We start from the raw sequence: 22,618 nt of genomic DNA on the forward strand, positions 1-22,618 counted from the left end.
GAACATAGACGGGAGTGGATGGAGGCACTCAGCTGTCAGGCCCCATTCACATCTCCTTCACTTGAATGGGCTGCCCTGCATGTGAAAACGCTCCTAAAAAGCTCCAGAATGTTTTTTTTTTTTTCTTTAGAGTGGAGCATGACACGTTTTTTTACTACACTTTTTGGTGCGCCTGCATTGTTTTTGTTACACAGAAGATGAGCACCTGCTACTCAAGCTTGGGTTGCCATTAACATCTGTGTGATGTGCAATTGCAGTATGTTTCCAGAACCCCCAGCAAAGTGTGCATTTTCTGTGCGGTTTGCCGTGTATTCAGAAACGTGCAGATATAAATTTGCTCATTTTTTCACATGGCCAAATGTGTATTTTCTTCCATGTTTGGGGTGCCAATAAAAATGAATGACCTAGAAAGTGCAACTAGTTCATTTTAGGTGAATAAAGGGGGACATACACTACACAATTTGATTGTACAATCTCTGTATTAGCTTTTTAGATTTTATAAAACAAAATAGGAGGAGGAAACACATATCTAATTTTTCTGTATCCAATCAGGCAGGTCCTTGCACTACATTGTTTATGGCAGATCTAAAAGAGATTGCACAATCAGATTGTATATTGTATTGTGAGCTTTACAGACTTCAAGGGAAACACTTCTGTATTAAATAGTACAGCTCTGCTCCACATGGGCTGTTATGTGATCAATAAGCTCCTACATATGAAATGTTATTTTTTTGGAGACAAATGGAACTTTCTTATGGTGGTTTTTATTCACCACTGTGTTTTCTTTATTTTTTGCTAAAAAAAAAAACTAAAAATATAAAACATTTTGAAAAAAAAAAAAACCAAACACAAAAAAACCTCTCATTTTTTTTTTAATTTTGCAAATAAGTAATTTTTCAGCTTCACTGATGTGTGCTGATGAGGCTGCACTAATGAAAAAGGCACTGATGGGCACTGATGAGGCTGCACTGATGAAAAGGCACCGACGGGCACTGATGAGGCTGCACTGATGAAAAGGCACCGATGGGCACTGATGAGGCTGCACTGATGAAAAGGCACCGACGGGCACTGATTAGGCTGCACTGATATGTGACACTGATGGGCACTGATAGGCGGAATTGATGAGGCGGCACTGATGGGCACTAATATGCAGCACTTATGGGCACTACTAATGGTCACTGATAGGCAGCACTGATGGGGCTGCACTGATCATCAGTGCCCTGATTATCTGTGCACATGTCCCCTTTTAGGATTGCCGGTTACCGGTGTTCCGTGAAAAAACCATACCCGTGAGAAAACCATACCCTCGTCACTTCCGGTGCACCTACGGAGGGTATGGATTTCTCACGGTAGTTAAACTTGCGGCGCATATATTAAAACAGCTCCTCTGCAACATTAATCATCTCCGCTCCTATCCCTGTCACTTCCCTCATCTCCGGTAATAAATATAAAAGCGGATCACGGAGCCGCGATCGCCGTCATTTACATCTCATACACCCGCCGCCGCTTTTATATTTATTACCGGAGATGAGGGAAGTTACAGCGATAGCAGAGGAAATGATTGATGTTGCAGCCGAAGTGTTTTAATGTACCCGCCGCAAGTATAACATTAGACACAGTGCCGTGATAATTTCATGCCCACCGAGCATGCGCACTTCTCAAATTCTTTCATGTTCAATTGCGTATCCGGGGCTCTGAGCATGCGCACTGCTGCGCTGCTCAGCTGTTTCAGACCGAAAGTGACAAGGGTATGCATTCTTCACGGGGTATGGTTTTTTAACGTTACACCGGCTCCCCTTCTTTTCATGCTGTGACAGAACATGAGGAAAGGAAAGCTGATAACTAGCAACTATGTTTACATTGTGATCAGCTGTGATTGGACACAGCTGATCACGTGGTAAACAGCCGCAGTGATTGGCACTTTACTACGATCTTGATTCAGCAAGGAAGGACACGTCGATCACAGAGCATGCCGGATGCACATCCCAGGGGATGTTCATGGACACCCTCTTGGATCAACAGAGACATGCTGCAGCAGTCTTTTGTCTATAACACAGTAAAGAAGCTGGATACACACTATACAAGTTTTGTTTGTAGATTTCCTTTAGATTTACCTTCAATTATGTAGTGCAAGGACCTGCCTAATTGCATATTAATTGAAAGTGTTTAGGTCTAACCTCATACTGTATGGTTTTGGTATATCTAAAGGAAAAAATCTAAAGAAATTGTATAGTGTGTATCCAGCTTTAGTGAGGGGATACATTGAGTAAGAAATGACTCTTGGCAGTTATGATATGTGAGAGATTATTTTAGGCAGATCAGCAGTTGCTAAAAACAACAGTTCTATTTGAGTGCATTCCCATACAATGTACCACCAAAGCTTTGACATCGTTAACCCTTATTGTTAACCCTCAAAGACAAACAGTGTGCACATCCTGTTTACAACTGACAATGAAGATTTCCAGCACAGTACAGACAGGGTTAATTATGGAAAACAACTCCCCAACCCCCCCTTAGCCATCTTACTACTGTTGTATTTTACAAAAGTGATTGACATATTTCTGCATTGCAGTTTAGAATTGTCATTCCAGAAATAGCACTCATGCAGCAAGTGCACGTTAGTGTCTGTGACCCGAGCCATTCTTGAATGGCTTAGTTCACAGATATTTTGGCGTTGATTTACTGCAGGCAAAAAGACTGTGAACTGTTGAACATCAACTGGTGTTGCTCCAGAGCTTAGTAAATGAGGGGAAACTCAACTGACTTCCATCGTCCAATCATGTACAAGCAAAAAATGCTTTTTTTTTTTTTGTTTTCCTTGAATGTGATTGGATAGTCTTTGCAAAGTGAAGCTTTAACTCATTTACTAACTGCACCTGCAATGTTTTCCATAGAGTCAATCAAAGCAGCTCCATGACATGTGACCTTGTAATTTCTGTGATTGGTTATCATCACAGCAATCACATGATGTAAATGGTGTAATGTTTACATCTGTGAGCCCTCCCTTTTAGCTGTTGTACTGTCAAGTTATACAAGGTGTAGAGATGAAAAGCCTATGGATCTGGGACGTAACTACAGGTGTTGATTTGGTCGCAATTGTGACCCATCCCCATTCTCCAGGGGGCCAGTGGGACTCCCCTATAAAACTGGACAGGAGGGATGGCACCCTTCCGTTCTATTTATTTTTCTTTCTGATGCCTTTGCATCCTCACTTGCCCCCCACCATCTCCCCACAGCTCTGCCTGCTTCCCCCCACCCCTCACTCCCTGGCATCTGGGGGGGATGTGTCAGGATGGAGAGCAAGAAGGGGCTGATTAGTTATAATTTACATGCCCCTTCCTTTTCTGTGTAAACTATGTTTATTATGCTTTGTTTATGTTTATTATGCTTTGGTTTGTGAATGGACAGGAAGCTCTGTACAGAGCTATTTCTGTCCATTCATTCTGTGCAGCTGAAGATTCATGGCTATGTCCTCAATCTCCTTTCTCTGTCTTAAAGGTGAAACATCAGAAGTCTGTTTAGACCCCCAATATTGCACCAAAGGTTCCTAAAAAAATTGTAAAAAAATTATTTAGAAAAAAATTGTAAAAAAATAATTGAATGGTAAAAAATGTAAACAAAATAAAATAAAAAAACTACTGACACCAGTTGTATAAATACCAGGGTTTTAAAGGTCACACTTGCGATCAGGCCCTCGCCCTTATCTGGGGTTTACAGTGTTACTGGTTATTTTTTGCTGGCTTTTGGTCCTTCTTCCCCCTGTTTATTTATTATTTTTATTTTACAGGCCATATGTTGCAAGCTGTGTCTATGATAAGCAACTAACATCAAAAATATGCTGATCATCAGGCATTTTTCTGACATCTTATGTCACAGATTCCCATTTTGACCTGTTTGTTCTTCTCTCTGCTGGACAATGTGATTATCTCTCCAGATTATCGTCATATCCCCTCACCTGCTAGGTAACACTAACGTGGAATGCATGGCCTTCTCCTTTATTCTGAAAGCTGAAATGGTTTTGGATTATCCCACTTCTAGATGCATCCACCATTTCACAAAAATTACTTTCCTTCTTTGAAATGGATGAGGTCTCCACTTACCCCTTGGTCTTGAATAGATGCACTCACCTCTCTTCACTGATCAAAGAGGTTAAACTGACATCTGCTGCTGAAAAAGAAGCTTAGCAGGCTCTGGCAGCTGCTACTGATGCTTTTGCTTAGGATCTATCTCTGATTCAAACATAGGTGCTTAAGAGTCGGTTCACACTGGGGCGACACGACTCCTTACTTCTTCGGGAGGTGACTTGTCAGTCCCATGCACCACGACTTCGGAGGGACTTGCAGGGACTTCACATAATGGAGGTCTATGCAAGTCGCTCCAAGGTCGCCCCGAAATAGTACAGGACCCTTTTCCTAAGTCGGAGCCACTTGTGTCGCTCCTATTAGAACGGGTCCTGTAGCGGTCAATGGACCGTGAGGGAGCGCGACTTGTCAGGCTGACAAGTCGTGCTAATGTGAACCGACTCTTAATGACAACTTGTTATTACTTACGAGATACACTTAGCTAAGGCCAAGAAATGCCTGTTCTTTTGGCAGCATAGAATTTTGGACATAGAGAGGGCTCTGGTAAGCTGTTGGCATATTTATCTAACCATTAATTTAAATCCCTGACACACATGCTCTTCCAGGTGCACCCTGGCTTTCTTTGCTACAACTGGCCTTTTAAACTGGTGGCCATGCTTCAGCTGGAGGCACCTCTTATGATTACTAAGGGTCTAGACTGCCATTTCCAAATTTGAGCTAAGGACTCCAACACAGGTGGTTTACCAATTGAGCTCTAAGCAACCCACATGGAGATGCTTGCCCCTCTCCTCCTGGGTTTATATGAAGAAATAGATGCAACTTTTACACTCCAGCTATCTATATCTGAAGTGCCTATCATTTTTATCCCCAAGCCAAATAAAGACCCCCTTGACCCAGACCTATTTCTTTACTACAAACAGATGATATTTTATTAAAAATAATTTTTCTTCATCGAGCTATCTAAACCATTATACACCCAGATAAAACTGCCCTTACACCTGCTAAAAACATCTCACTTAAGACAAGATATTCGTTGATGAATTTACAAGCCTCCAATGACTGGGTGGGGATTAGGATTATGGTGATTCTGAATGCAGAAAAAGTATTACATTCTGTGAAATGGGGCTACGCGTGGCAAATAATACACAGCTTTGGGTTTGGTCCTTGATTTATTAAATTGCTACAACTTCTTTAGGCCTCTCCCATGGCCAGAGCTTGTGTTAATAGGTGGATATCTGAGATTTTTCTACTCATCTGGACACTAGACAGGGATGCTGACAAAATTATTTTTTGAAAAGTGCTAGAGTGCAAATCATGATCTAATACAATAAATGAATGTATACAATGAGTGTGAATAAATATATAATCCAAAAATAAATAATAAATTATGTACACCTTATATATATGAATGCAATGGATGGGTATATACTAATATAACATCAATCATAAGTGTACTAGTTCATCATCACAATGTTAAAAGGAATAAATGCCACCACTTTGGATATAATGATGGCAAAACACTACACTGCTAATAGTGACCTTAAAGTGCTATAGTGCATATAAAAGTTGTGAATAAATATAAAAAAATAGAAATATAAAATATAACCCTCGTGAAATATAAAATATTACCCTCGTGAAAAACAAGTGGCCAGTGATTTGTGAAATTTCATATACCATATGGCCAGGGAATAATGTGCAAATCATGCAGCTTCTGTCCATAAATAAACATATAACCAATGAATTGTTGTCGGCCTTGATTTTGCACGCTGCGATGATCAGCAGCAAACCCATTATTGGTGTCCATATGACCTTCTAGCGCAGGGGTATCTACACAAATATTATTTTATATTCAGAGGACTCAGAACTTTCAGTTAATACTTATCTCATGGTTTTTATATGATTATGGTGGCTATTCAGGTCTGACAATGAACTAGCCAAAATTATTGATTCCATTCCAGTTACTACAGTATTAATCAGGTCTCATTTTCATTATGCAAGACCATAAAACTTAGATATCTCAGTATAGCTATTTACAGGGAACTCCAGGATTATACCCAGATTCATATCTATTTAAATGTTTAACCAATGCATACTATTTGGCATAGATTGGCATATTGTGTAAGGGATACCAAATGCAGGTATCTAGCAAGGATGATCAGATTAGGGGGCTGTAACTTAAGAAATCAGGAACCAGCTGAATGGGGTTAAATGAGATTTATTTAAACAAATCATACACTTCCAAAACCAACAACAGTAAACAATAAACTATGTAACATGACAAATTAAAAATAACAGTACAGAAACCCAGTTACCTAACTCTGTACAAGTGGAGGGATAACACATAAGCTGGGCAAGGTCAGAACTGGGACAGGAAACAAGGGGGGCAGAAAGCAAGGTACTGGAAGAAGGTACAGGAACTAGGAACAAAGGTCAGGATCAGGCACAGGAGCAGGTACAGGAACAGGTACAGGAACAAGGATCAGGCTCAGGCAGGGACATAACTCACAGGAAGAACACTGAAGCACTGAACCTCAGTTCACCTGCCCATATCAGGTGCAGCATAATTACTCAAGCAGGATGCTGGGGGAAACCCGCTGGTGGCCACCAGAACTGCAGCCTTCAACTCCAGAAACAGTGCCACCATTAATGACACACCGTATAAAAACCCTGATTGGTAAAAAAGGACATATTTACCTTGTTAAAATACTTGTTTTACTTTACAGTACAGTCTGTGGTAGGTCAATAGATTATATATATATAATTTTTTATATATATATATATATATATATATATATATATATATATATATAAAAATTACTCAAATACCAGCCCTAAGAAGGGCTTTTTGGGGTGCTGTCAGGATGCTGTCCTTACCGCAGGAGTGGACCGAGAACACTGACTAACAAGACCGAGAACACTGACTAACAACTGTCCCTAGCTATTAACAGCAGCAGCACTCTCCCTGCTCTCACTAACACTGCTTCAGAATGATCTAAGATGGATGCTGCCCTTGCTTTTTTATAGGAGGTGGGAGGGCGTGGGAGGGAGGTATGCTGATTGGCTGGAATGTGTCTGCTGACTGTGAGGTTCAGGGTCAAAGTTTGCCTCAATGATGAATTATAGGGGGCGGACCGAACATCGCATATGTTCGCCCGCAGCGGTGGACGCGAACAAGTGATGTTCGCCAGGAACTGTCCGCCGGCGAACAGTTCGGTACATCTCTACCTACAAACCCAGATGAAGATGGAAGCGCTGGGGCAGCCATGACAGAAACTGCACTGCGGGGATCCATTTGCAGGCCAGTCTGTTCTAATGTGCTAATATGCAGTGCATACTAGCACAATATGGCATAATCCTGCAGGGGGGACTTTTTTTTTTCTTTTTTTAATGCTTACTACCACTTTAAGGTAGTGCTAACTCTGACATCTGTTCCCATCTTATGCTCTTTCTATCCTTTATAACATTCCTATTTCTACTTTAGAGATGGGTTCATCAAAGTGCATGCGGGATGGCAAATGGATTTGTTGTCTACCTTCTAGGCACATAAGGCAGTTTTACTTACCAAGAAATTATTTAGTAACTGTAAAATCTAGTTTTAAGGCTTACATTACCTGGTGAATAAAAGTCCAATGGTACAGATCTCTAAAAACCTACTTTCAAAGTAAACACGCATCTACATGTATTCACAAAACAAAATAAATCATACAATATCTGAAATAAATGTATAAAGTACTTACAGAACAACTCTTGTCAGGATTCCTTTTCCATTGCTTCTTAACTTGCTTCTTTACTGCTGTAGAATGTAAAGTTGCATGCATAGCAGTCCTGGGATTTAACTCCAAGATGTTCTAAAAAAAAAATAAATAAATAAATTATTAAAGTAGAGCCAACATTAAAATTCAAACTTCACATGAATCCCAAGTACACGTCAGCAATACCAAATCACATTATTATTTTTAGTACATGACTACTCCATTTCTTGCCAAGGAAAAAAAAAAAAAAACAATCTCAAGCTTTCTAACTTCATTAAATACTGGATGAAGTTCTTTGTTTTGAATGCGAAGAACCTATCCGGTAGGCTTAAAAGTAGATAAACAGAATACTGGTAGAAAGCAGAGTATGGTGATCCAGAAGGAAGGAGCTGAACCCAGGGGTCCAGGAAAACTGACTGGAGGGGTTGAGACACTGGAGACCCTAGAAAAACAGTATAGGGAGTACAGGGGATCGTGTCTAGTAGCCGGACCTGAGAGGGGCCCCCCTCGTATAGTCAGAGGATGGGTGTCAGCTGGTGGAGTGAAAGGGGGTGCTAGGCGAGTACCCTGAAGATAGTTATTCAATCAAGTCATCTACTCAGAGACTCTATCCTTAAGTTCATCTAGTGTCAAAATCAATCAGCAGCCTGGCTGCATCTACAGACAGGAGTCCTCATCTTTTGTGAATAGTTCAATTCTGGAGTATCCCATTCTTCCCTTTTCCCATCCCTAATTTAAATAAAACCATAAAACAACTACATCCCCTAGACTGTTCATTTACTGAGCCAGAGAGGAAAGAGTTAAATATTGTATGCTGCAGTTGCTAATGGTAACCCAAGGGGATTCCAAGGTGAACAATCCAGCAGTCCTCTAGGGGGCAGTGCTACATTATTATTATTATTATTATTATACAGGATTTATATAGCGCAAACAGTTGGTGCAGCACTTTTCAATGTTAGGGCAGACAGTACAGTTACAATACAATTCAATGCAGAAGGAATTAGAGGTCCCTGCTCATTATAGCTTAATTATCTCCAAAAGTGAAAAAAAAATTCCACATTTTGAGTGGTCACCAGAAAGGGAATAGAGTAAACATCTTCCAATGGGGCCACTAGTTCAAATGACCCTGGTGACTACAGGGATGTCCCTCACTATTGGAGGTATTTCCTCTCAATTCCTGTTGAGGGTAAAAGACAGGACACGAGTAGAAATCTCCCTAGTGGGACGAAGATAGCAAAAAATATCTGTGCTTGATTAGCTGCAGTGGAGGGAATGGAAGACATCAGGGATCTAAATGACCTCTGGTGTCTCCATAAAGACGACTTGTCACCTTCCCATACTATCAGGGCTTTTTAGCCCACTTGCAATAGCCTTAAAATTAAGTTGTAAAATGTGTGATTTTTTTTTTGGGGGGGGGGGGCGTAGCCAAGAGCGGCATGTGAGCAGACGTGTCTCACAGAGCTCCCGCCGGCATCCGTCCAAACTGATCCTCTTCCTGGTCCCACAGCCGGGTTACCCTGCAGTCACTGATACCTGATAGCCTCGCGGACGTCCGACAGTCTTTACCTGTCCGTTTACCGGGTGATGCGGCGCCGCAAACAGCGGGAGGAAGCCGCAATGCCAGGAATCCAAGAAGCCGCCACGCTGAGTCTATCACAGAAGTCCATCAAAGGAGACAAGCCTGCGAGTTCCAGCAAAGTCAGTAAGCTGCCTAAATCTACCTCCAAGGAAATGCAACGTGACATGCGTTTTTTTTCACAGAAATCCCCCATTCCAGTGGGGAAGGAGGTGAGTGCGGGGGCGGTGCATGAATTGGGCCCAGTGAAGCCCTAAGTACAGAGAGGGAGCGAGCCCATGGACACCACTATTGATACTACAACAGTGGGGGTGCAGGATGGGGCCCCCTGGGGACACTGAGCAGCCCACCCTAGCTGATATATTTCGGGCAATCCAAAAGTGCAATGCTTCTGTTGACCATTTACAGGCCCAATTTGGTAACTTGACTGAAGCAGTCTCCATGATCCGTCAGGATCTGCAGAAGGTCAGCAAACGCACAACTGCAGCTGAAAGCAGGATAAGTGATTTGGAAGATCAGCTACATCCTTTAACCAAGGATTTTCAGGACACTGCTCGGTTGACTAGGGCTCTGGAAGCAAGGGCTGAATACATAAGGAATCGCCTTTGGCAAAATAATGTCAGGATTGTGGGTCTCCCGGAAAAGGTAGAGGGCAGGGACCCCACGGGGTTCATTGAACTTTGGTTGACTGACATCTTTGGTAAAAATGTTTTTTCCCCTCTATATGCAGTTGAGAGGGCTCACAGGGTCCCCTCTCGCCCCCTGCTTGCACATCTCCTTAACTACAATAATAAAGAGACTGTATTGCGTCTCGCAAGAGAACGCCATGATGTGCAATATAATGGAGTAAGAGTTTAATTTTATCCAGACTTCTCGGCGGAGGTCCAAAGGAGTACAGCGAAGTTCTCTGCAGTTAAACAATGCTTGAGGCAAATGCAGGGGATATATGCCATGCTATATCCAGCTAAACTGAGGATTACTGCAGGGGGCCAGAGTCACTTTTTTGAAAACCCCACAGAGGCCTCCACTTGGATTGACCGGAATGACCATCTCCTGCGCCCTCGTCCACCTCCACCTGAGGGTGATGGTTGAAGTAGGCATATCTACAACTGTGGACTAAAAGGCAGGCTGAAGTGGTGAATTCTTATTTTTTTTTACATGTACCGCTGTGGAACCATGATGGGAACTTTTACTTATTTTTTCTATTTTTGAGCTCAGGGGATCTGACCATTCCGTGGACCTTTGGTTCAATTAATTATTTTCATTTTTTCATATAGATTATTATTTAACATTTTGTCTTTGATATGCCACTGCTGGGTCTGGTAGTTACAAAAAATGAGGTGCAGCTTGTGCTGGAGAATTCTCCAGTCTTGATTGCTTTGGTGCTGGGTGGATTGGGCCCTGTGATCCCCGGGGCACATTCCCCCTAGCACCTTTGAAGATATTAGTTTTATGTTATGTTTATTGGTCCTGATGGCCATTACAGTTGTGAGTCCGACCGAGGCCCGCCTCGGATATTTTCCATGCATAGATGGAAATACTCCCTTTTATTATATACCTTGCAATTTAATGGTGACAGGATGGGACCTGTATTTCAGGCCCCATCGTTTCACTGCAATGCTTGCATTCCAGCCACCATGACATCATTACCAGTGGTATCATGGAATGTAAGATGTTTGAATGACCCGCTTAAACGCACAATGGTTTCCTCTGTGCTCCGGAGGCATCTACCAGCCATTTGTTCACTACAAGAGACTCATCTAACTATGGACTCTCAGTCTTGCTTATACTTTGCTTGGGTAGGGTGGGAATATCACTCTACACATACCTCCTATTCTAGGGGGGTCTGTGTGTTGATCCACAGATCCCTGGATTATCAGGAACACCACTGTAAGGTGGATGGGGAAGGGAGATATTTTTATTTTTTTTTCTATTGTAAACTAAACACTCTGCATTGCATATTGGCTTTCATCTATGTGCCACCACCTTTCCATAGTGGAATCCTTCGGGAACTGGTGGCATATTTGATTAAACATCCCGAAGTCCAGTTGTATATCATTGGGGACTTTACGGGCCGTACGATCCTGGCTAAAATTGCTGAGGAGATGAGATGGGTAGATCCTTGGCCACTTCGGTATCCGACCGAAAAGGCGTTTTCATGCTTTTCCAAAACTCATATGTCGCTTTCCCGTATTGACCTGTGCTTTTGCTCCATGGATGCGCTCAGATATGTCTACAATATCAGATATGGACTAAGGAGTGTGTCAGATAACTCCCCACTAATCTTGAACTTAGAGGTGCGACCTAGTGCCAGTTTTGCGGAGGGCACCATGGAAACTGAATGCTCTTTGGCTAAATCTGTTCCCGTCCCATGATAAAGTGAGAACTAAGCTTCAGCAGTACTGGCAAGTGAATATAGGAGAGGGTGATTTGGGTATTAGGTGGGAGGCCTTTAATGCGTATATGAAGGGCCTATTTATAACTGAGGTTCAGTCCATTAAACGAAATACAGATGCGCAGGGGGTTCAGGCCGAGCAATTAGTTGGTCGCCTGGAGACTCGGTTTATTGCTGACCCCTTGGAGATCAATCGTGATAGCTGGGTAGCGGCGCAGGAGGCTCTCCTGCGTATTAACACTGCTGGGGCTGAAAGGAAGCAATTTTTTTTAAATTGGCAGGCGTTTTATAAGGAAGGGGAGTGTACAGGCTGCCTTTTAGCTAGAATTGCCATTTCTAATCAGTCCTCTCCCCCTATAGGTGCTTTAAAGGGGAGCGGGGAGAGGGTGGTCAGCACCCCGGATGCCATTATGGAAGTTCTAGTATCATACTATTCTACATTGTGATCAGTCAAGACAGGCCCACTCGGAGATAGATCTGCTGGAATATGTGGAGGCTATTCCATTGGTGTCCCTCTCTGAGTTTGAGAGGGAACTTTTAGATGCCCCCCTGATTCTAGAGGAGTTGCAACATGCCACCTCTTTATTTCCTAACACTAAAGCCCCGGGTGAGGATGGAATCCCGATCGAAGTTTATAAGATATATTCAGAGGAGACGTTACCACATCTCCTGGAGGTTTTTTAGGAGGCGAAACAGACCATGCGACTGCCTCCCTCAATGCGTAAAGCTAATATTATCCTCCTTTTAAAACCAGGTAAGGATAAGCTGGACCCAGGATCATATAGACCTATATCACTGTTACAAAGTGACATTAAAATATTAGCGAAAGTGTTGGCGCTACGTTTGAATAAGGTGATTGCCTCCATTGTCCACTCGGATCAGGCTGGGTTTATGCCCCAGAAGTCTACCTCGATTAAACTTCGCAGACTTTATTTGAACCTGCAATCTCCGGTGGACAATGGCGGTGATCGTGCATTACGGTCTTTGGATACACAAAAAGCATTTGACAGCGTGGAGTGGGACTACCTGTGGGTTGTCATGCGTAGATTTGGGTTTGGGGAAGAATATATCTCCTGGGTTCAACTTTTGTATTATTTACCGGAGGCAGCTATTAGGGAAAATGGGCGTGTGTCCTCCCCATTCTCATTATATAGGGGCACTAGGCAGGGATGCCCTCTATCCCTGTTATTATTTGCGGTGGCTATGGAGCCTCTTGCCGCCCTTATTAAGAAACACAAGAAGATAGTGGGTTTTAGATATGTTATAGTGGAGGAAAAGATCCTGCTTTATGCAGATGACACCATGCTGTTATTAGGAGACACATCCCAGTCCGATGTACGTTATTACGGACTTTGGCTCTTACTCTGGCCTCTTGATTAACTGGAAGAAGTCCTCATTGATCTTTATTGATGAGTCACCTGTTGGCAGGTCCTTATCCAATACGGGTATTCCCGTGTCAGAGGAGTTCCGATATTTGGGTATTCAGATTACTCCTAAATTGCTAGATTTTGTAGGCCTCAATGTGACCCCCTTGTTGGTTTAATTTCGAGAAAAAGTTAGGGTTTGGTCCCGGCTTCGCATGTCGTTAGCAGGCCGGGCCAACCTAATCAAAATGATCCTTATGCCACAGCTGTTATATGTTCTTCATAATTCCCCGGTGGTTATACCTCTGAGAATATTTTGTATCATTTATTCTATTTTTAGGTCCCTTCTATGGCTGTGTAAGAACCCTAGGATCAAGCTGGAGTAACTCCAGCGACCGAAAGATCTTGGGGGGGCTGGCACTCCCAAATCCATGGCTTTATTATTTGGCATCTCAGTTGCAGCATATAGCCAGGTCCATGGAAATGCGGGAGGGGGGGGGGTAGTCCGCTGCCCTACTTATGACCCATACAGTGGGCCCAGCTGGGTTGGCTGCTCTTCTGGAATCCCAAGTCTACAGCAAATCTAGTAAACTCTTTCCCACATATGCTCTTATCCAGAAAATATGGAACAAAGCCCAGCAGCTTCAACAGGTGGTAGGGTTTACTAGTTTCAGCCCAACTTGGAACAATTCTAGGTATTCTGAATTGGCCAAGGTGCCCCACGGGGCTAGGTGGCAGTCGCATGGTGTTACCCTCCTGAAACAAATCATTGGCAATGGCACCCTCAGGTCCTTTGATGACCTGAGGGAATCATATCACCTACCAATATACATGAAGTTTTACTATTTGCAGCTTAGGCACGCAGTTAGAGCCCAGGGAGGGGTGGATATATGGGTGCAGTCCCCCACCCGTCTTTCACTTTATGTCAGAAGTGGACTCTCTTAAAGGGTTTATATCACACTGCTACTCATATTATCTACACCTTAGAGAAAGGTTTGCAACTTCTGAGATCATGAGGAATCCTAGACGACTCTGTGTCATCCACCAGAGGGAACCGCTCCCCGGCTCGACCCTGGCCAGAACGGCAAGTGTCTCCAACAACCTCACCTCCTACCTGAGCATTTAATCTACAATTATACCTTACCTTATTGCTAACTTCTCTGTCTGCTGTATGGAAACCTTCCTGCTAGTGGACTTTACCCCCAGTTGCCTTTTGCAGCGTACTACTGCACACAGAACAAAGATCCACCTTTTAACTCAATGACTGTTACCTGCAAGTTGATTTAGTTTTTTCTTTCTGTTCTTCTTGTTTATGAATCAACTACTAAGATCTGGATATGGACATTATGCCCTCATTCTGTGTGCCCCATAAACATTAACTATGGCCAGCAGAGCTGTTTTTCTTACTGTACCTGTCAACCAGGGCACATCACACGAGTACTGAGCCACCTGACACCAGCATCTCTATACCTTCACATTATGCCTATTACCGTACTATCTATGAATGCTAAAGCACTTAACCATCCTGCAAAATGCTCATCTCTCTAGTCTGAAGCTATCAAGTACCACTCTGACATTTTATGTGTCCAGGAGACACACTTTCACCAATCAGGTTCTCCTAGATGCACACATCTCTTTTTCCCATATTTTCTCTGCTTCCATCCCAAAAAAGAGGGGAGTTTTGGTCACAATCCGGGACACTGTTGCTTTCCAACTGATCGACCATGTTATCGACCCTGGAGGCAGGTATATAGTTATGATTTGTGATATAAATTCAAGTATACTTTCAATAGGCTACTCCGGAAAATAGGAAAACTCAAACAAGGTTTATTATTAGTATGTGGTGACTTTAATGCCCTTCCAGGTCCCCACTTAGACTCCACTACTTCTTCCAGGTCGCCACTTAGACTCCACTACTTCTTCCAAGTGATCCTCATTCATTAAAATCTCTTCTACACCAACATGATCTTTATGATGTCTGGCGATGCCTCCACACCACCAAAAAGGACCCAAACTTCATATTCAATGAATTGACCTATTGGCTGAAAAACGGCTACTGCAAGTGATTCAAAACTCCACTATAAACAACATTTCATGGTGTAACCATGCTTCCATTGCCCCTTATGGAGAACTAATCATTCTTTATTGCACACTAATAAACCCAGATCCACTCTGGAGGAGTGCCTTTTAGAATTCTTTCAGTTTAATACAGGTTATGTTGATGATCCATTTATATTGTGGAATTCCCACAAATCTTATATGCAGGGATTGTTTATCAAACTTGGTGCTAGGACTAAGAGGAAAAGGCAGCAATTGATAGACTGATTACTATCAGAAATAAGACAGCATGAAATAGCAAATAAGTCCAACCCTAATTCTGGCCTAAGCGCTAAACTTACTGAGGTACGAAGTGACCTGCACACCCTCCTTATGGAAAATAAGAAGAACTCCAGTCATATGAAAATTACATATTATACTAGCGGCAATAAAGCGAATACAGTGTTAGCTAGACCCTTCCAAGGCTTCAGGAATAAGACTAAAATTCCTTTCATATATCACCCTGTCACCAAGCAGAAAGTGTTTAATCCACAAGGTATTGCTGATGCCTTAAGCTCTTACTTGGGGGAAGATTCATCAACTAACTCCTCAGCTTCAAAATCCATAGATATTCTAAACTTTCTAAACAAAATTCATCTACCTACTTTAGCTCATTCCCAATTGGAGGCCTTAACCACTTAAGCCCCGGAAGATTTTACCCCCTTCCTGACCAGGGCCTATTTTGCGATTCGGCACTGCGTGATTTTAATGGACAATTGCACGGTCGTGCGATGCTGTACCTAAACGAATTTGACATCCTTTTTTTCCCACAAACAGAGCTTTCTTTTGGTGGTATTTGATCACCTGTGCGATTTTTTGATCATGCGCTATAAACAAAAAAAGAGCGTCAATTTTGCAAAAATAACAATATTTTTCACATTTTTTTATATGAAATTCCCAAAAAAAAGTAAAAATCAACATTTTTTAACATGTTTGGTAAAAAAAAAAAAAAAATTGCAAAAAGCGTATTTTGATTGGTTTGCGCAAAAGTTATTGCGTTTACTAACAAAGGGAAAGATTTTTGTCATTTTTGTTGTTTTTTTTTTTTAACGTGTAATGACGGCGATCTGCGATTTTTTTTGCGGGACAGCGACATAGCGGTAGACAGATCGGACCCTTGACTGACATTTTTGACACTTTTGGGGTTACCAGTGACATTACTACAGTAATCAGTGCTATACATATGCACTGTTACTGTAAAAATGACACTGGCAGTGAAGGGGTTAACTTTTTTTTGAGAGGGAGGGGTTAAGTGTGTCCCTAGGGGCGTGTTTCTAACTGTGATTGGCTGTGGCTTGATGTGTAAGATCAGTGATCAATGGTCCTACATGGTAGAACCGTTTGATCACCATTCTTACACAGGGGAGACTGACAGGCGGCTTTGTTTACACTAGCCGCCTGCCTTTCTCCCGCTGTCACGGACGATCGCGAGTGCCCGGCGGACATCGGGTCCGCCGGGCACACGCGCGGGGGGGGGGGGTCCGTGACCGAGCGGGAGCGCGCATCCCAAAACCCTTACAGGCTAGCGACGTAGCCCTACATCGCTTTGCCTGTGAGGGGCTGACTGCCGACGTAAATAGTCGTGTGTCAGTCGGCAAGTGGTTAAACACACCCTTTACCTTAGCTGAAGCTTGCAAAGTAATAGACTTCCTCCCTAAGTCGCCAGGGCCTGATGGCTATAGTGGCTATAGTGGAGAATACCTCAAAACATTTAAAACAATACTGGCTCCATACCTAGCTACAATGTTCAACTCTACTGCCACCTCTTCCTCTTTCTCCCAGGAAACATTGAAGGCTCTTATCACACTCCCAAAATCAAGGAAGAGCCCAGATTCTTCACAAAACTTTAGGCAAATCTCATTACTCAATATCAACCTAAAGCTATATGCGAAACTCATAGCCTTTACACTTGTTTATATATTTCCTACCTTGACTCACCCGGATCAATCCAGATTTATCAAAGGCAGACAGACTTCTGATGCCACAAGAAGGGTTATCAATGTTATTCATTATGCTAAAGTCACAAATATGCCCGTCCTGCTTCTAGCATTAGATGCGGAAAAGGTGCTTGACTGTGTCCACTGGACCTATCTCAACGAGGTTTTGAAAAAATTTGGCTTTTCTGAACACATACTCTCCTCGATCTTGGCACTCTATACTTGCCATTCAGCCCAAGTATTCATGGCAGACATGCTATCCCAACCTTTTCTCATCACCAACAGCACAAGGTAAGTTTGTCCTCTGTACCCAATAATTTTGAATCTCCTAATGGAGCCTCTGGTTTTGTACATCCTCTCATTACCAGATATCACTGGTTTTCAAATTGGAAGCCATGTACATTCTATAAGCCTATTTGCTGATGACATCATATTGAAGCTAGCAAATTCGACAACCTCTTTGGGTGCGGTCCAGAACACCTTACACCTATTCCACACGGTCTCATATTTTAAGGTTACTTGGAGTGGGAATAACCAATATGCCTCAAACACTGCAAGCATTTATCACACGTCTTTATAGCAACCCGACTAGCTATAGCAAGGAGATGGAAATCTACAAACCAAAAGGTATCTTCAACTTATTTTATGTGGTTTTCTAGGGCCTGGTTCTTTGCCACTGTCACAAAGTAATGTATCACTGCCAGCCTTTTCAGCCAACATGCATGGGACATTTGCAATTGCAGATTTAACTTTGCTTTCCTATAGGTTGACATGTACGTTCTGGCATTTCTAGGTCCTTTGTTGTTATAACTGGTTTATGTGAGACTTTTCCTTTCCCTTACATATTCCATATACTATATTATTATACCATCCTCATGTCATAATATTCCACAGTCTTATACTTATTTGTTTCATTTTAAATGGATTTCTTAAGCAAAAAATGAAATGTTTTCCCCCTACTTTCCCTGTACACACACAAATGCTAGCCTGTGTAAGGACATGTATGTGTATGTAAACAATATGTCGTAAATGCTCGAGTGAGTAAAAATGCTATGGCCATAATTCATGGTTTATTCTAAACAAATAACCTGTAAAGTCTTTTAAAGCGTCACCTATGGAGAATTCTGTACGCCATAATTTTTGGTGATTTCACAGATGCATGCGATTTTAAGGCTTTACACATTTTGTATCTATTTACTTGACACAACCCCTTCGTATTTTACCAATAAATTAGGTATTATATTGTGTTTGCTTGCACTTCTACTTATTTTAGTACATTTTTACTGAAAGTATACATTTTATAAACAATTAGACATAAAAAGTTCCAACCACCATATTTTATGCTACAGAACAGAATCGGCTTTTAGAAAATATACAGGTATAATTGTTTGTAGGTTTGAAATTATTTTTTTAGCAAAAAATGCTGTAAATAGTCAACATTACTTCTGGACAGTGTAAATGAGCCAGGATCAAGTGGATCAAGCTGAATCACAGGTAACAAATATCCTCTTTGAATTTTGCCTATACCCATAAATAAATATAGGATTTCAACAGGGTCCCACTGATTATATAAGTCGCACAAGGAAATTGAATATTGGCAGGGCTGTGCCGCCCGAGGCCAATTAAGATGGCTACCTCTCTAATTTTTCTCCCCCCCCCCTCCTTCCTGCCTCCATATGTGAGGGGACGTAAATACCGTTTTAGCATGTTGTTGCCGTGATACGTCCGCGTATCTGCATTACTCTCTTTCCCCCTCCTCCTCCTCCCTCACCTTCCCCCCCCCCCTCTTTGTACCTGCCTCCTCTCATTGGTGCAATTACGGGTCTATGTTGTGATATTGCTATGTTTTCACCTTTCCAAAGTATGTGTAATTGCACGGCATTGTTGTTCATTTTTCGAGTTTTGTTATGCTTTTGAAATACCAATAAATAGTTAATTAAATAAAAGATGGCTACCTCGGGTGGTACAGAGGCTCAAGCGCCCATACGGACAATCCATCCTTCGTGCATGATCAATGCTGTGTAAAGTACGTTTAGCCCTAAGGCTACACAGTTCTATTGGTTGTTATTGCACCTCGGGTGGTACAGAGGCTCAAGCGCCCATACGGACAATCCATCCTTCGTGCATGATCAATGCTGTGTAAAGTACGTTTAGCCCTAAGGCTACACAGTTCTATTGGTTGTTATTGCACAGGAGGCAATCTGCACCATAATAAGGACAACTTTAAGTGTTGATAGACGAAAACACTGGTTCAACAGAATATAAAGGCGATCTGCAGTAAAAGTATGCTTGGTGCAGATGGACCTATTCTATAGCAAACCACAATTTGGGCAAACCACCGCACTAATTACTGCTGCTACAGATAACAAGATTGAATCAGTTGTACCCAGCATACATTTTACAAGTTCAGTGGTGTTTTTGTCTTACCATAGATTTCGTTAACTTTACCTACATACATTACAAGTAATGCAACATGTAACAACAGAACTGCTATTTCTGGAAAAATCTGTAAAGTATTTTAAAAGAAGCTCCGGAGCAAAAACAAAATTTGAGTTAAATGGTACACAATGAATATTATTTTTCATCTTTTTGCTTTGTGAGATAGGTTAGAAGTATGCACTGGTTTATTTTGCAAATACATACCAACTACTGTATGCATATGAAGATCTCAAGAAAAAGAAAGTCAAACTCTAGTGTCATTTCATACAAATTGTTTTCTGTGTATACTTTTAGTCTAGGATTATAGTATGCTGTCGCCATTATCAGAGGCAAAAAATGTTTCACCAAGTGAGAAAGACATCATTAATTCTTTCACCAGACAAAGACCCGAGTGTCAAGTGGTCAAGCCTGTAAACAGGCACTGCTGAAATGCTGTCTAAATTAGCCTCAAAATACCACCATGCAGACCGATAAGGTGAAATTTGCTTGAAAACACTTAACACTTTTTTTTTCTAATAAAACCATATGATTGGCATTACAGCGCTGACAGTGCTGATCACATGGCTTAATTGACATACAAGGTCACATCAGTGACAACTGCCACTGTATTTTTTTCTAGGTGTGCAACTAGAAAAATGCCTTTAAAGTTGCTATAAAAATAAATATTTTTTTTTTCAAATAAAACTCAGATAAATAAAAAGAAGCTTCTAAAACCCTTAGACGCTGTCTAAAGGCCACTGTACGCATAGAAAATTAAAAATCTTCTAATTTCCTCAATGCATTTTGTCTAACTTGCAAATTTCACTTTTGCTAATCCTTACTTGTTAAATACTTAACAAAATTCCTAACTAAGCTTGGGTACCTACAAGCTCCAGTGATGGAAATGAAAATGGTCTTATCTGCCAAAAGAGGTGTTATTCAGTTTAAAGAGTAGGGAAACCCTACCAGACAGCATGGCCAGGTATTTAAATTCCACTGCAGTTAAAAATACACCTGATAGTTCAGGGCAGAGAAACAGTGCTTCCCAGGGATGAAGTGATAACTTATGGGGCCATGCAGCAGCCATCTTTATGATGCAACCAGGGGCATTTTATGAAAGCAGTGGACCTGTGTGGGAGATCATAATCATCATAATGATTGAGAAGTTAACTGCCTTGTGCAGTCATTATGCTCCCAATCAGCTCCTTTCTGATGGGGTTGCCAAAACCCCCCATTTTTTTTTTTTACTGGCAAAACATGGAAAAACTACTGTAAAAAAAACAAATTGTTTTACTGAGAACCTGAAATATGACAGAAACTCTTATTAGAAACTAAGAGGGAAAAGGGGCAGAGGGAGAGAGAGAAGGAGAAGGAAGAAGGGGAGGAGAGATAGGAATAGGAGGGAAAGTGAGAGAGTGGAAAGTAGAAGAGAGATAAGGAAGGGGAGAGAAGGTGAGGAAAGAAGGGGTATGAGAGAGAGAAGGGGGTATGAGAGAGAGAAGGGGTGAGATAGAGGGGGGGGGTAATGAGTGAGAGAGGATAAATGAGAGGGTGGGGTGAGAGAGAAGGGGGTGAGAGAGAGAATGGGGTGAGAGAGAGAAGGGGGTGAGAGAGAGAAGGGGCAAGAGAGAGAGAGAGAGAGAGAGAAGGGGGCAAGAGAAGGGGGCGGGAGAGAGAGAAGGGGGCGAGAGAAGGAGAGAGAAGGGGGCGAGAGAAGGAGAGAGAAGGGGTTGAGAGAGAGAGAGAGGGGGACGGGTGAGAGAGAGAAGGGGGCGGGTGAGAGAGAAGGGGGCAGGCGAGAGAGAGAAGGGGGCAGGTGAGAGAGAGAGGGGGGTGAGAGAGAGAGAAGGGGTGAGAGAAAGAGAAGGGGCGTGAGAAAGAGAAGGGGCGTGAGAAAGAGAAGGGGCGTGAGAAAGAGAAGGGGCGTGAGAGAGAGGGGATGAGATAGGGGGTGAGAGTGGGTAAGCGAGGAGGTAAGCCAGGGGGTGAGCGAGAGAGAGAGGATGAGCGAGAGAGGGAGGGATGAGAGAGAGAGAGCGAGAGAGAGGTGAGAGAGAGGGGGGTGGATAAGAGAGAGAGAGGGGGTGGATGAGAGAGAGAGAGAGGGGGTGGATGAGAGAGAGAGAGGGGGTATGAGAGAGGGGGGGGGTGAGAGAGAGAGAGAGGGGGTTGAGAGATGGGGGAGGAGAGAGAGGGGGATGAGAGAGAGAGAGAGGGAGCGGGATGAGAGAGAGAGATAGGGGGGATGAGAGAGAGAGGGAGAGGGGATGAGTGAGAGAAGGGTGTGAGAAAGGGGAGTAAGAGAGAGAGGGGGATGAGTGGGAGAAGGGTGTGAGAGGGGGGAATGAGAGACTGGGATTGTAAGATGCCATTTAGCTAAGAGAAGAAACATACTGTACGTGTGTCTGCATTTTTTTTTCTTTTTTTTTTTGGGGGGGGGGCAGCATCAATTGCAATTGATGTGGATCTACATCCCATGATGACATAATTGTTGATGAATGTATATCATGGGATTTTCTTTTTTATAATAAAGGACTTGGCAAAAACTATGTATGTATGTTTACATATTTTTTGTGAACAAGCAGTAGTACTTTGTATCCCTTACTCTTTCACATAGGGAGGCAGCATCATGAGCCCCCTTGTTATTAAAGTAGGCATCCAGATTCCAATAAGCCTCCTGCCCACAGACCCCACATAATCCCCTAGCCAAGGTTGTGGGGAAGAGGTCCCTGCCTCATCAACTTGGAAACAAGGTGCTTTGTCAGAAGGAAGGAAGGTGTCCTTTGTCCTGTCAGTGTTAGGCTTGTGCTGAATGGGCTGAGTGTCTGGAGTTTGGATAACCACCCAAATAAGCAAAGCTCACTCTGAACCTGTGTTCAGACCAGACCAAGAGCTCATTCCCAAAGGCAAGCTGAGAATGTTTTATTCTCCTCAATATATTTCCTGATTTGCATGATTCTCCACAGATCATACAGATCTAAACTTAACAAAATTATA

General features: G+C 42.5%; 1 protein-coding gene across 1 annotated transcript in view; it reads right to left on the bottom strand.

Annotated features, from left to right (window-relative positions):
• The window catches only part of DPYD (dihydropyrimidine dehydrogenase), a 1,764,026-nt gene that overhangs the window by 1,583,153 nt on the left and 158,255 nt on the right, over positions 1-22,618 (bottom strand). The window contains exon 2 of the mRNA XM_082264968.1: positions 7,820-7,930. Coding sequence (XP_082121094.1) covers positions 7,820-7,930 — 111 coding nt within the window. The remainder of the gene's footprint in view (positions 1-7,819; positions 7,931-22,618) is intronic.

This window comes from Pelophylax lessonae (genome assembly GCF_965119305.1).
Source record: "Pelophylax lessonae genome assembly, chromosome: 8".
Classification (NCBI taxonomy): domain Eukaryota; kingdom Metazoa; phylum Chordata; class Amphibia; order Anura; family Ranidae; genus Pelophylax; species Pelophylax lessonae.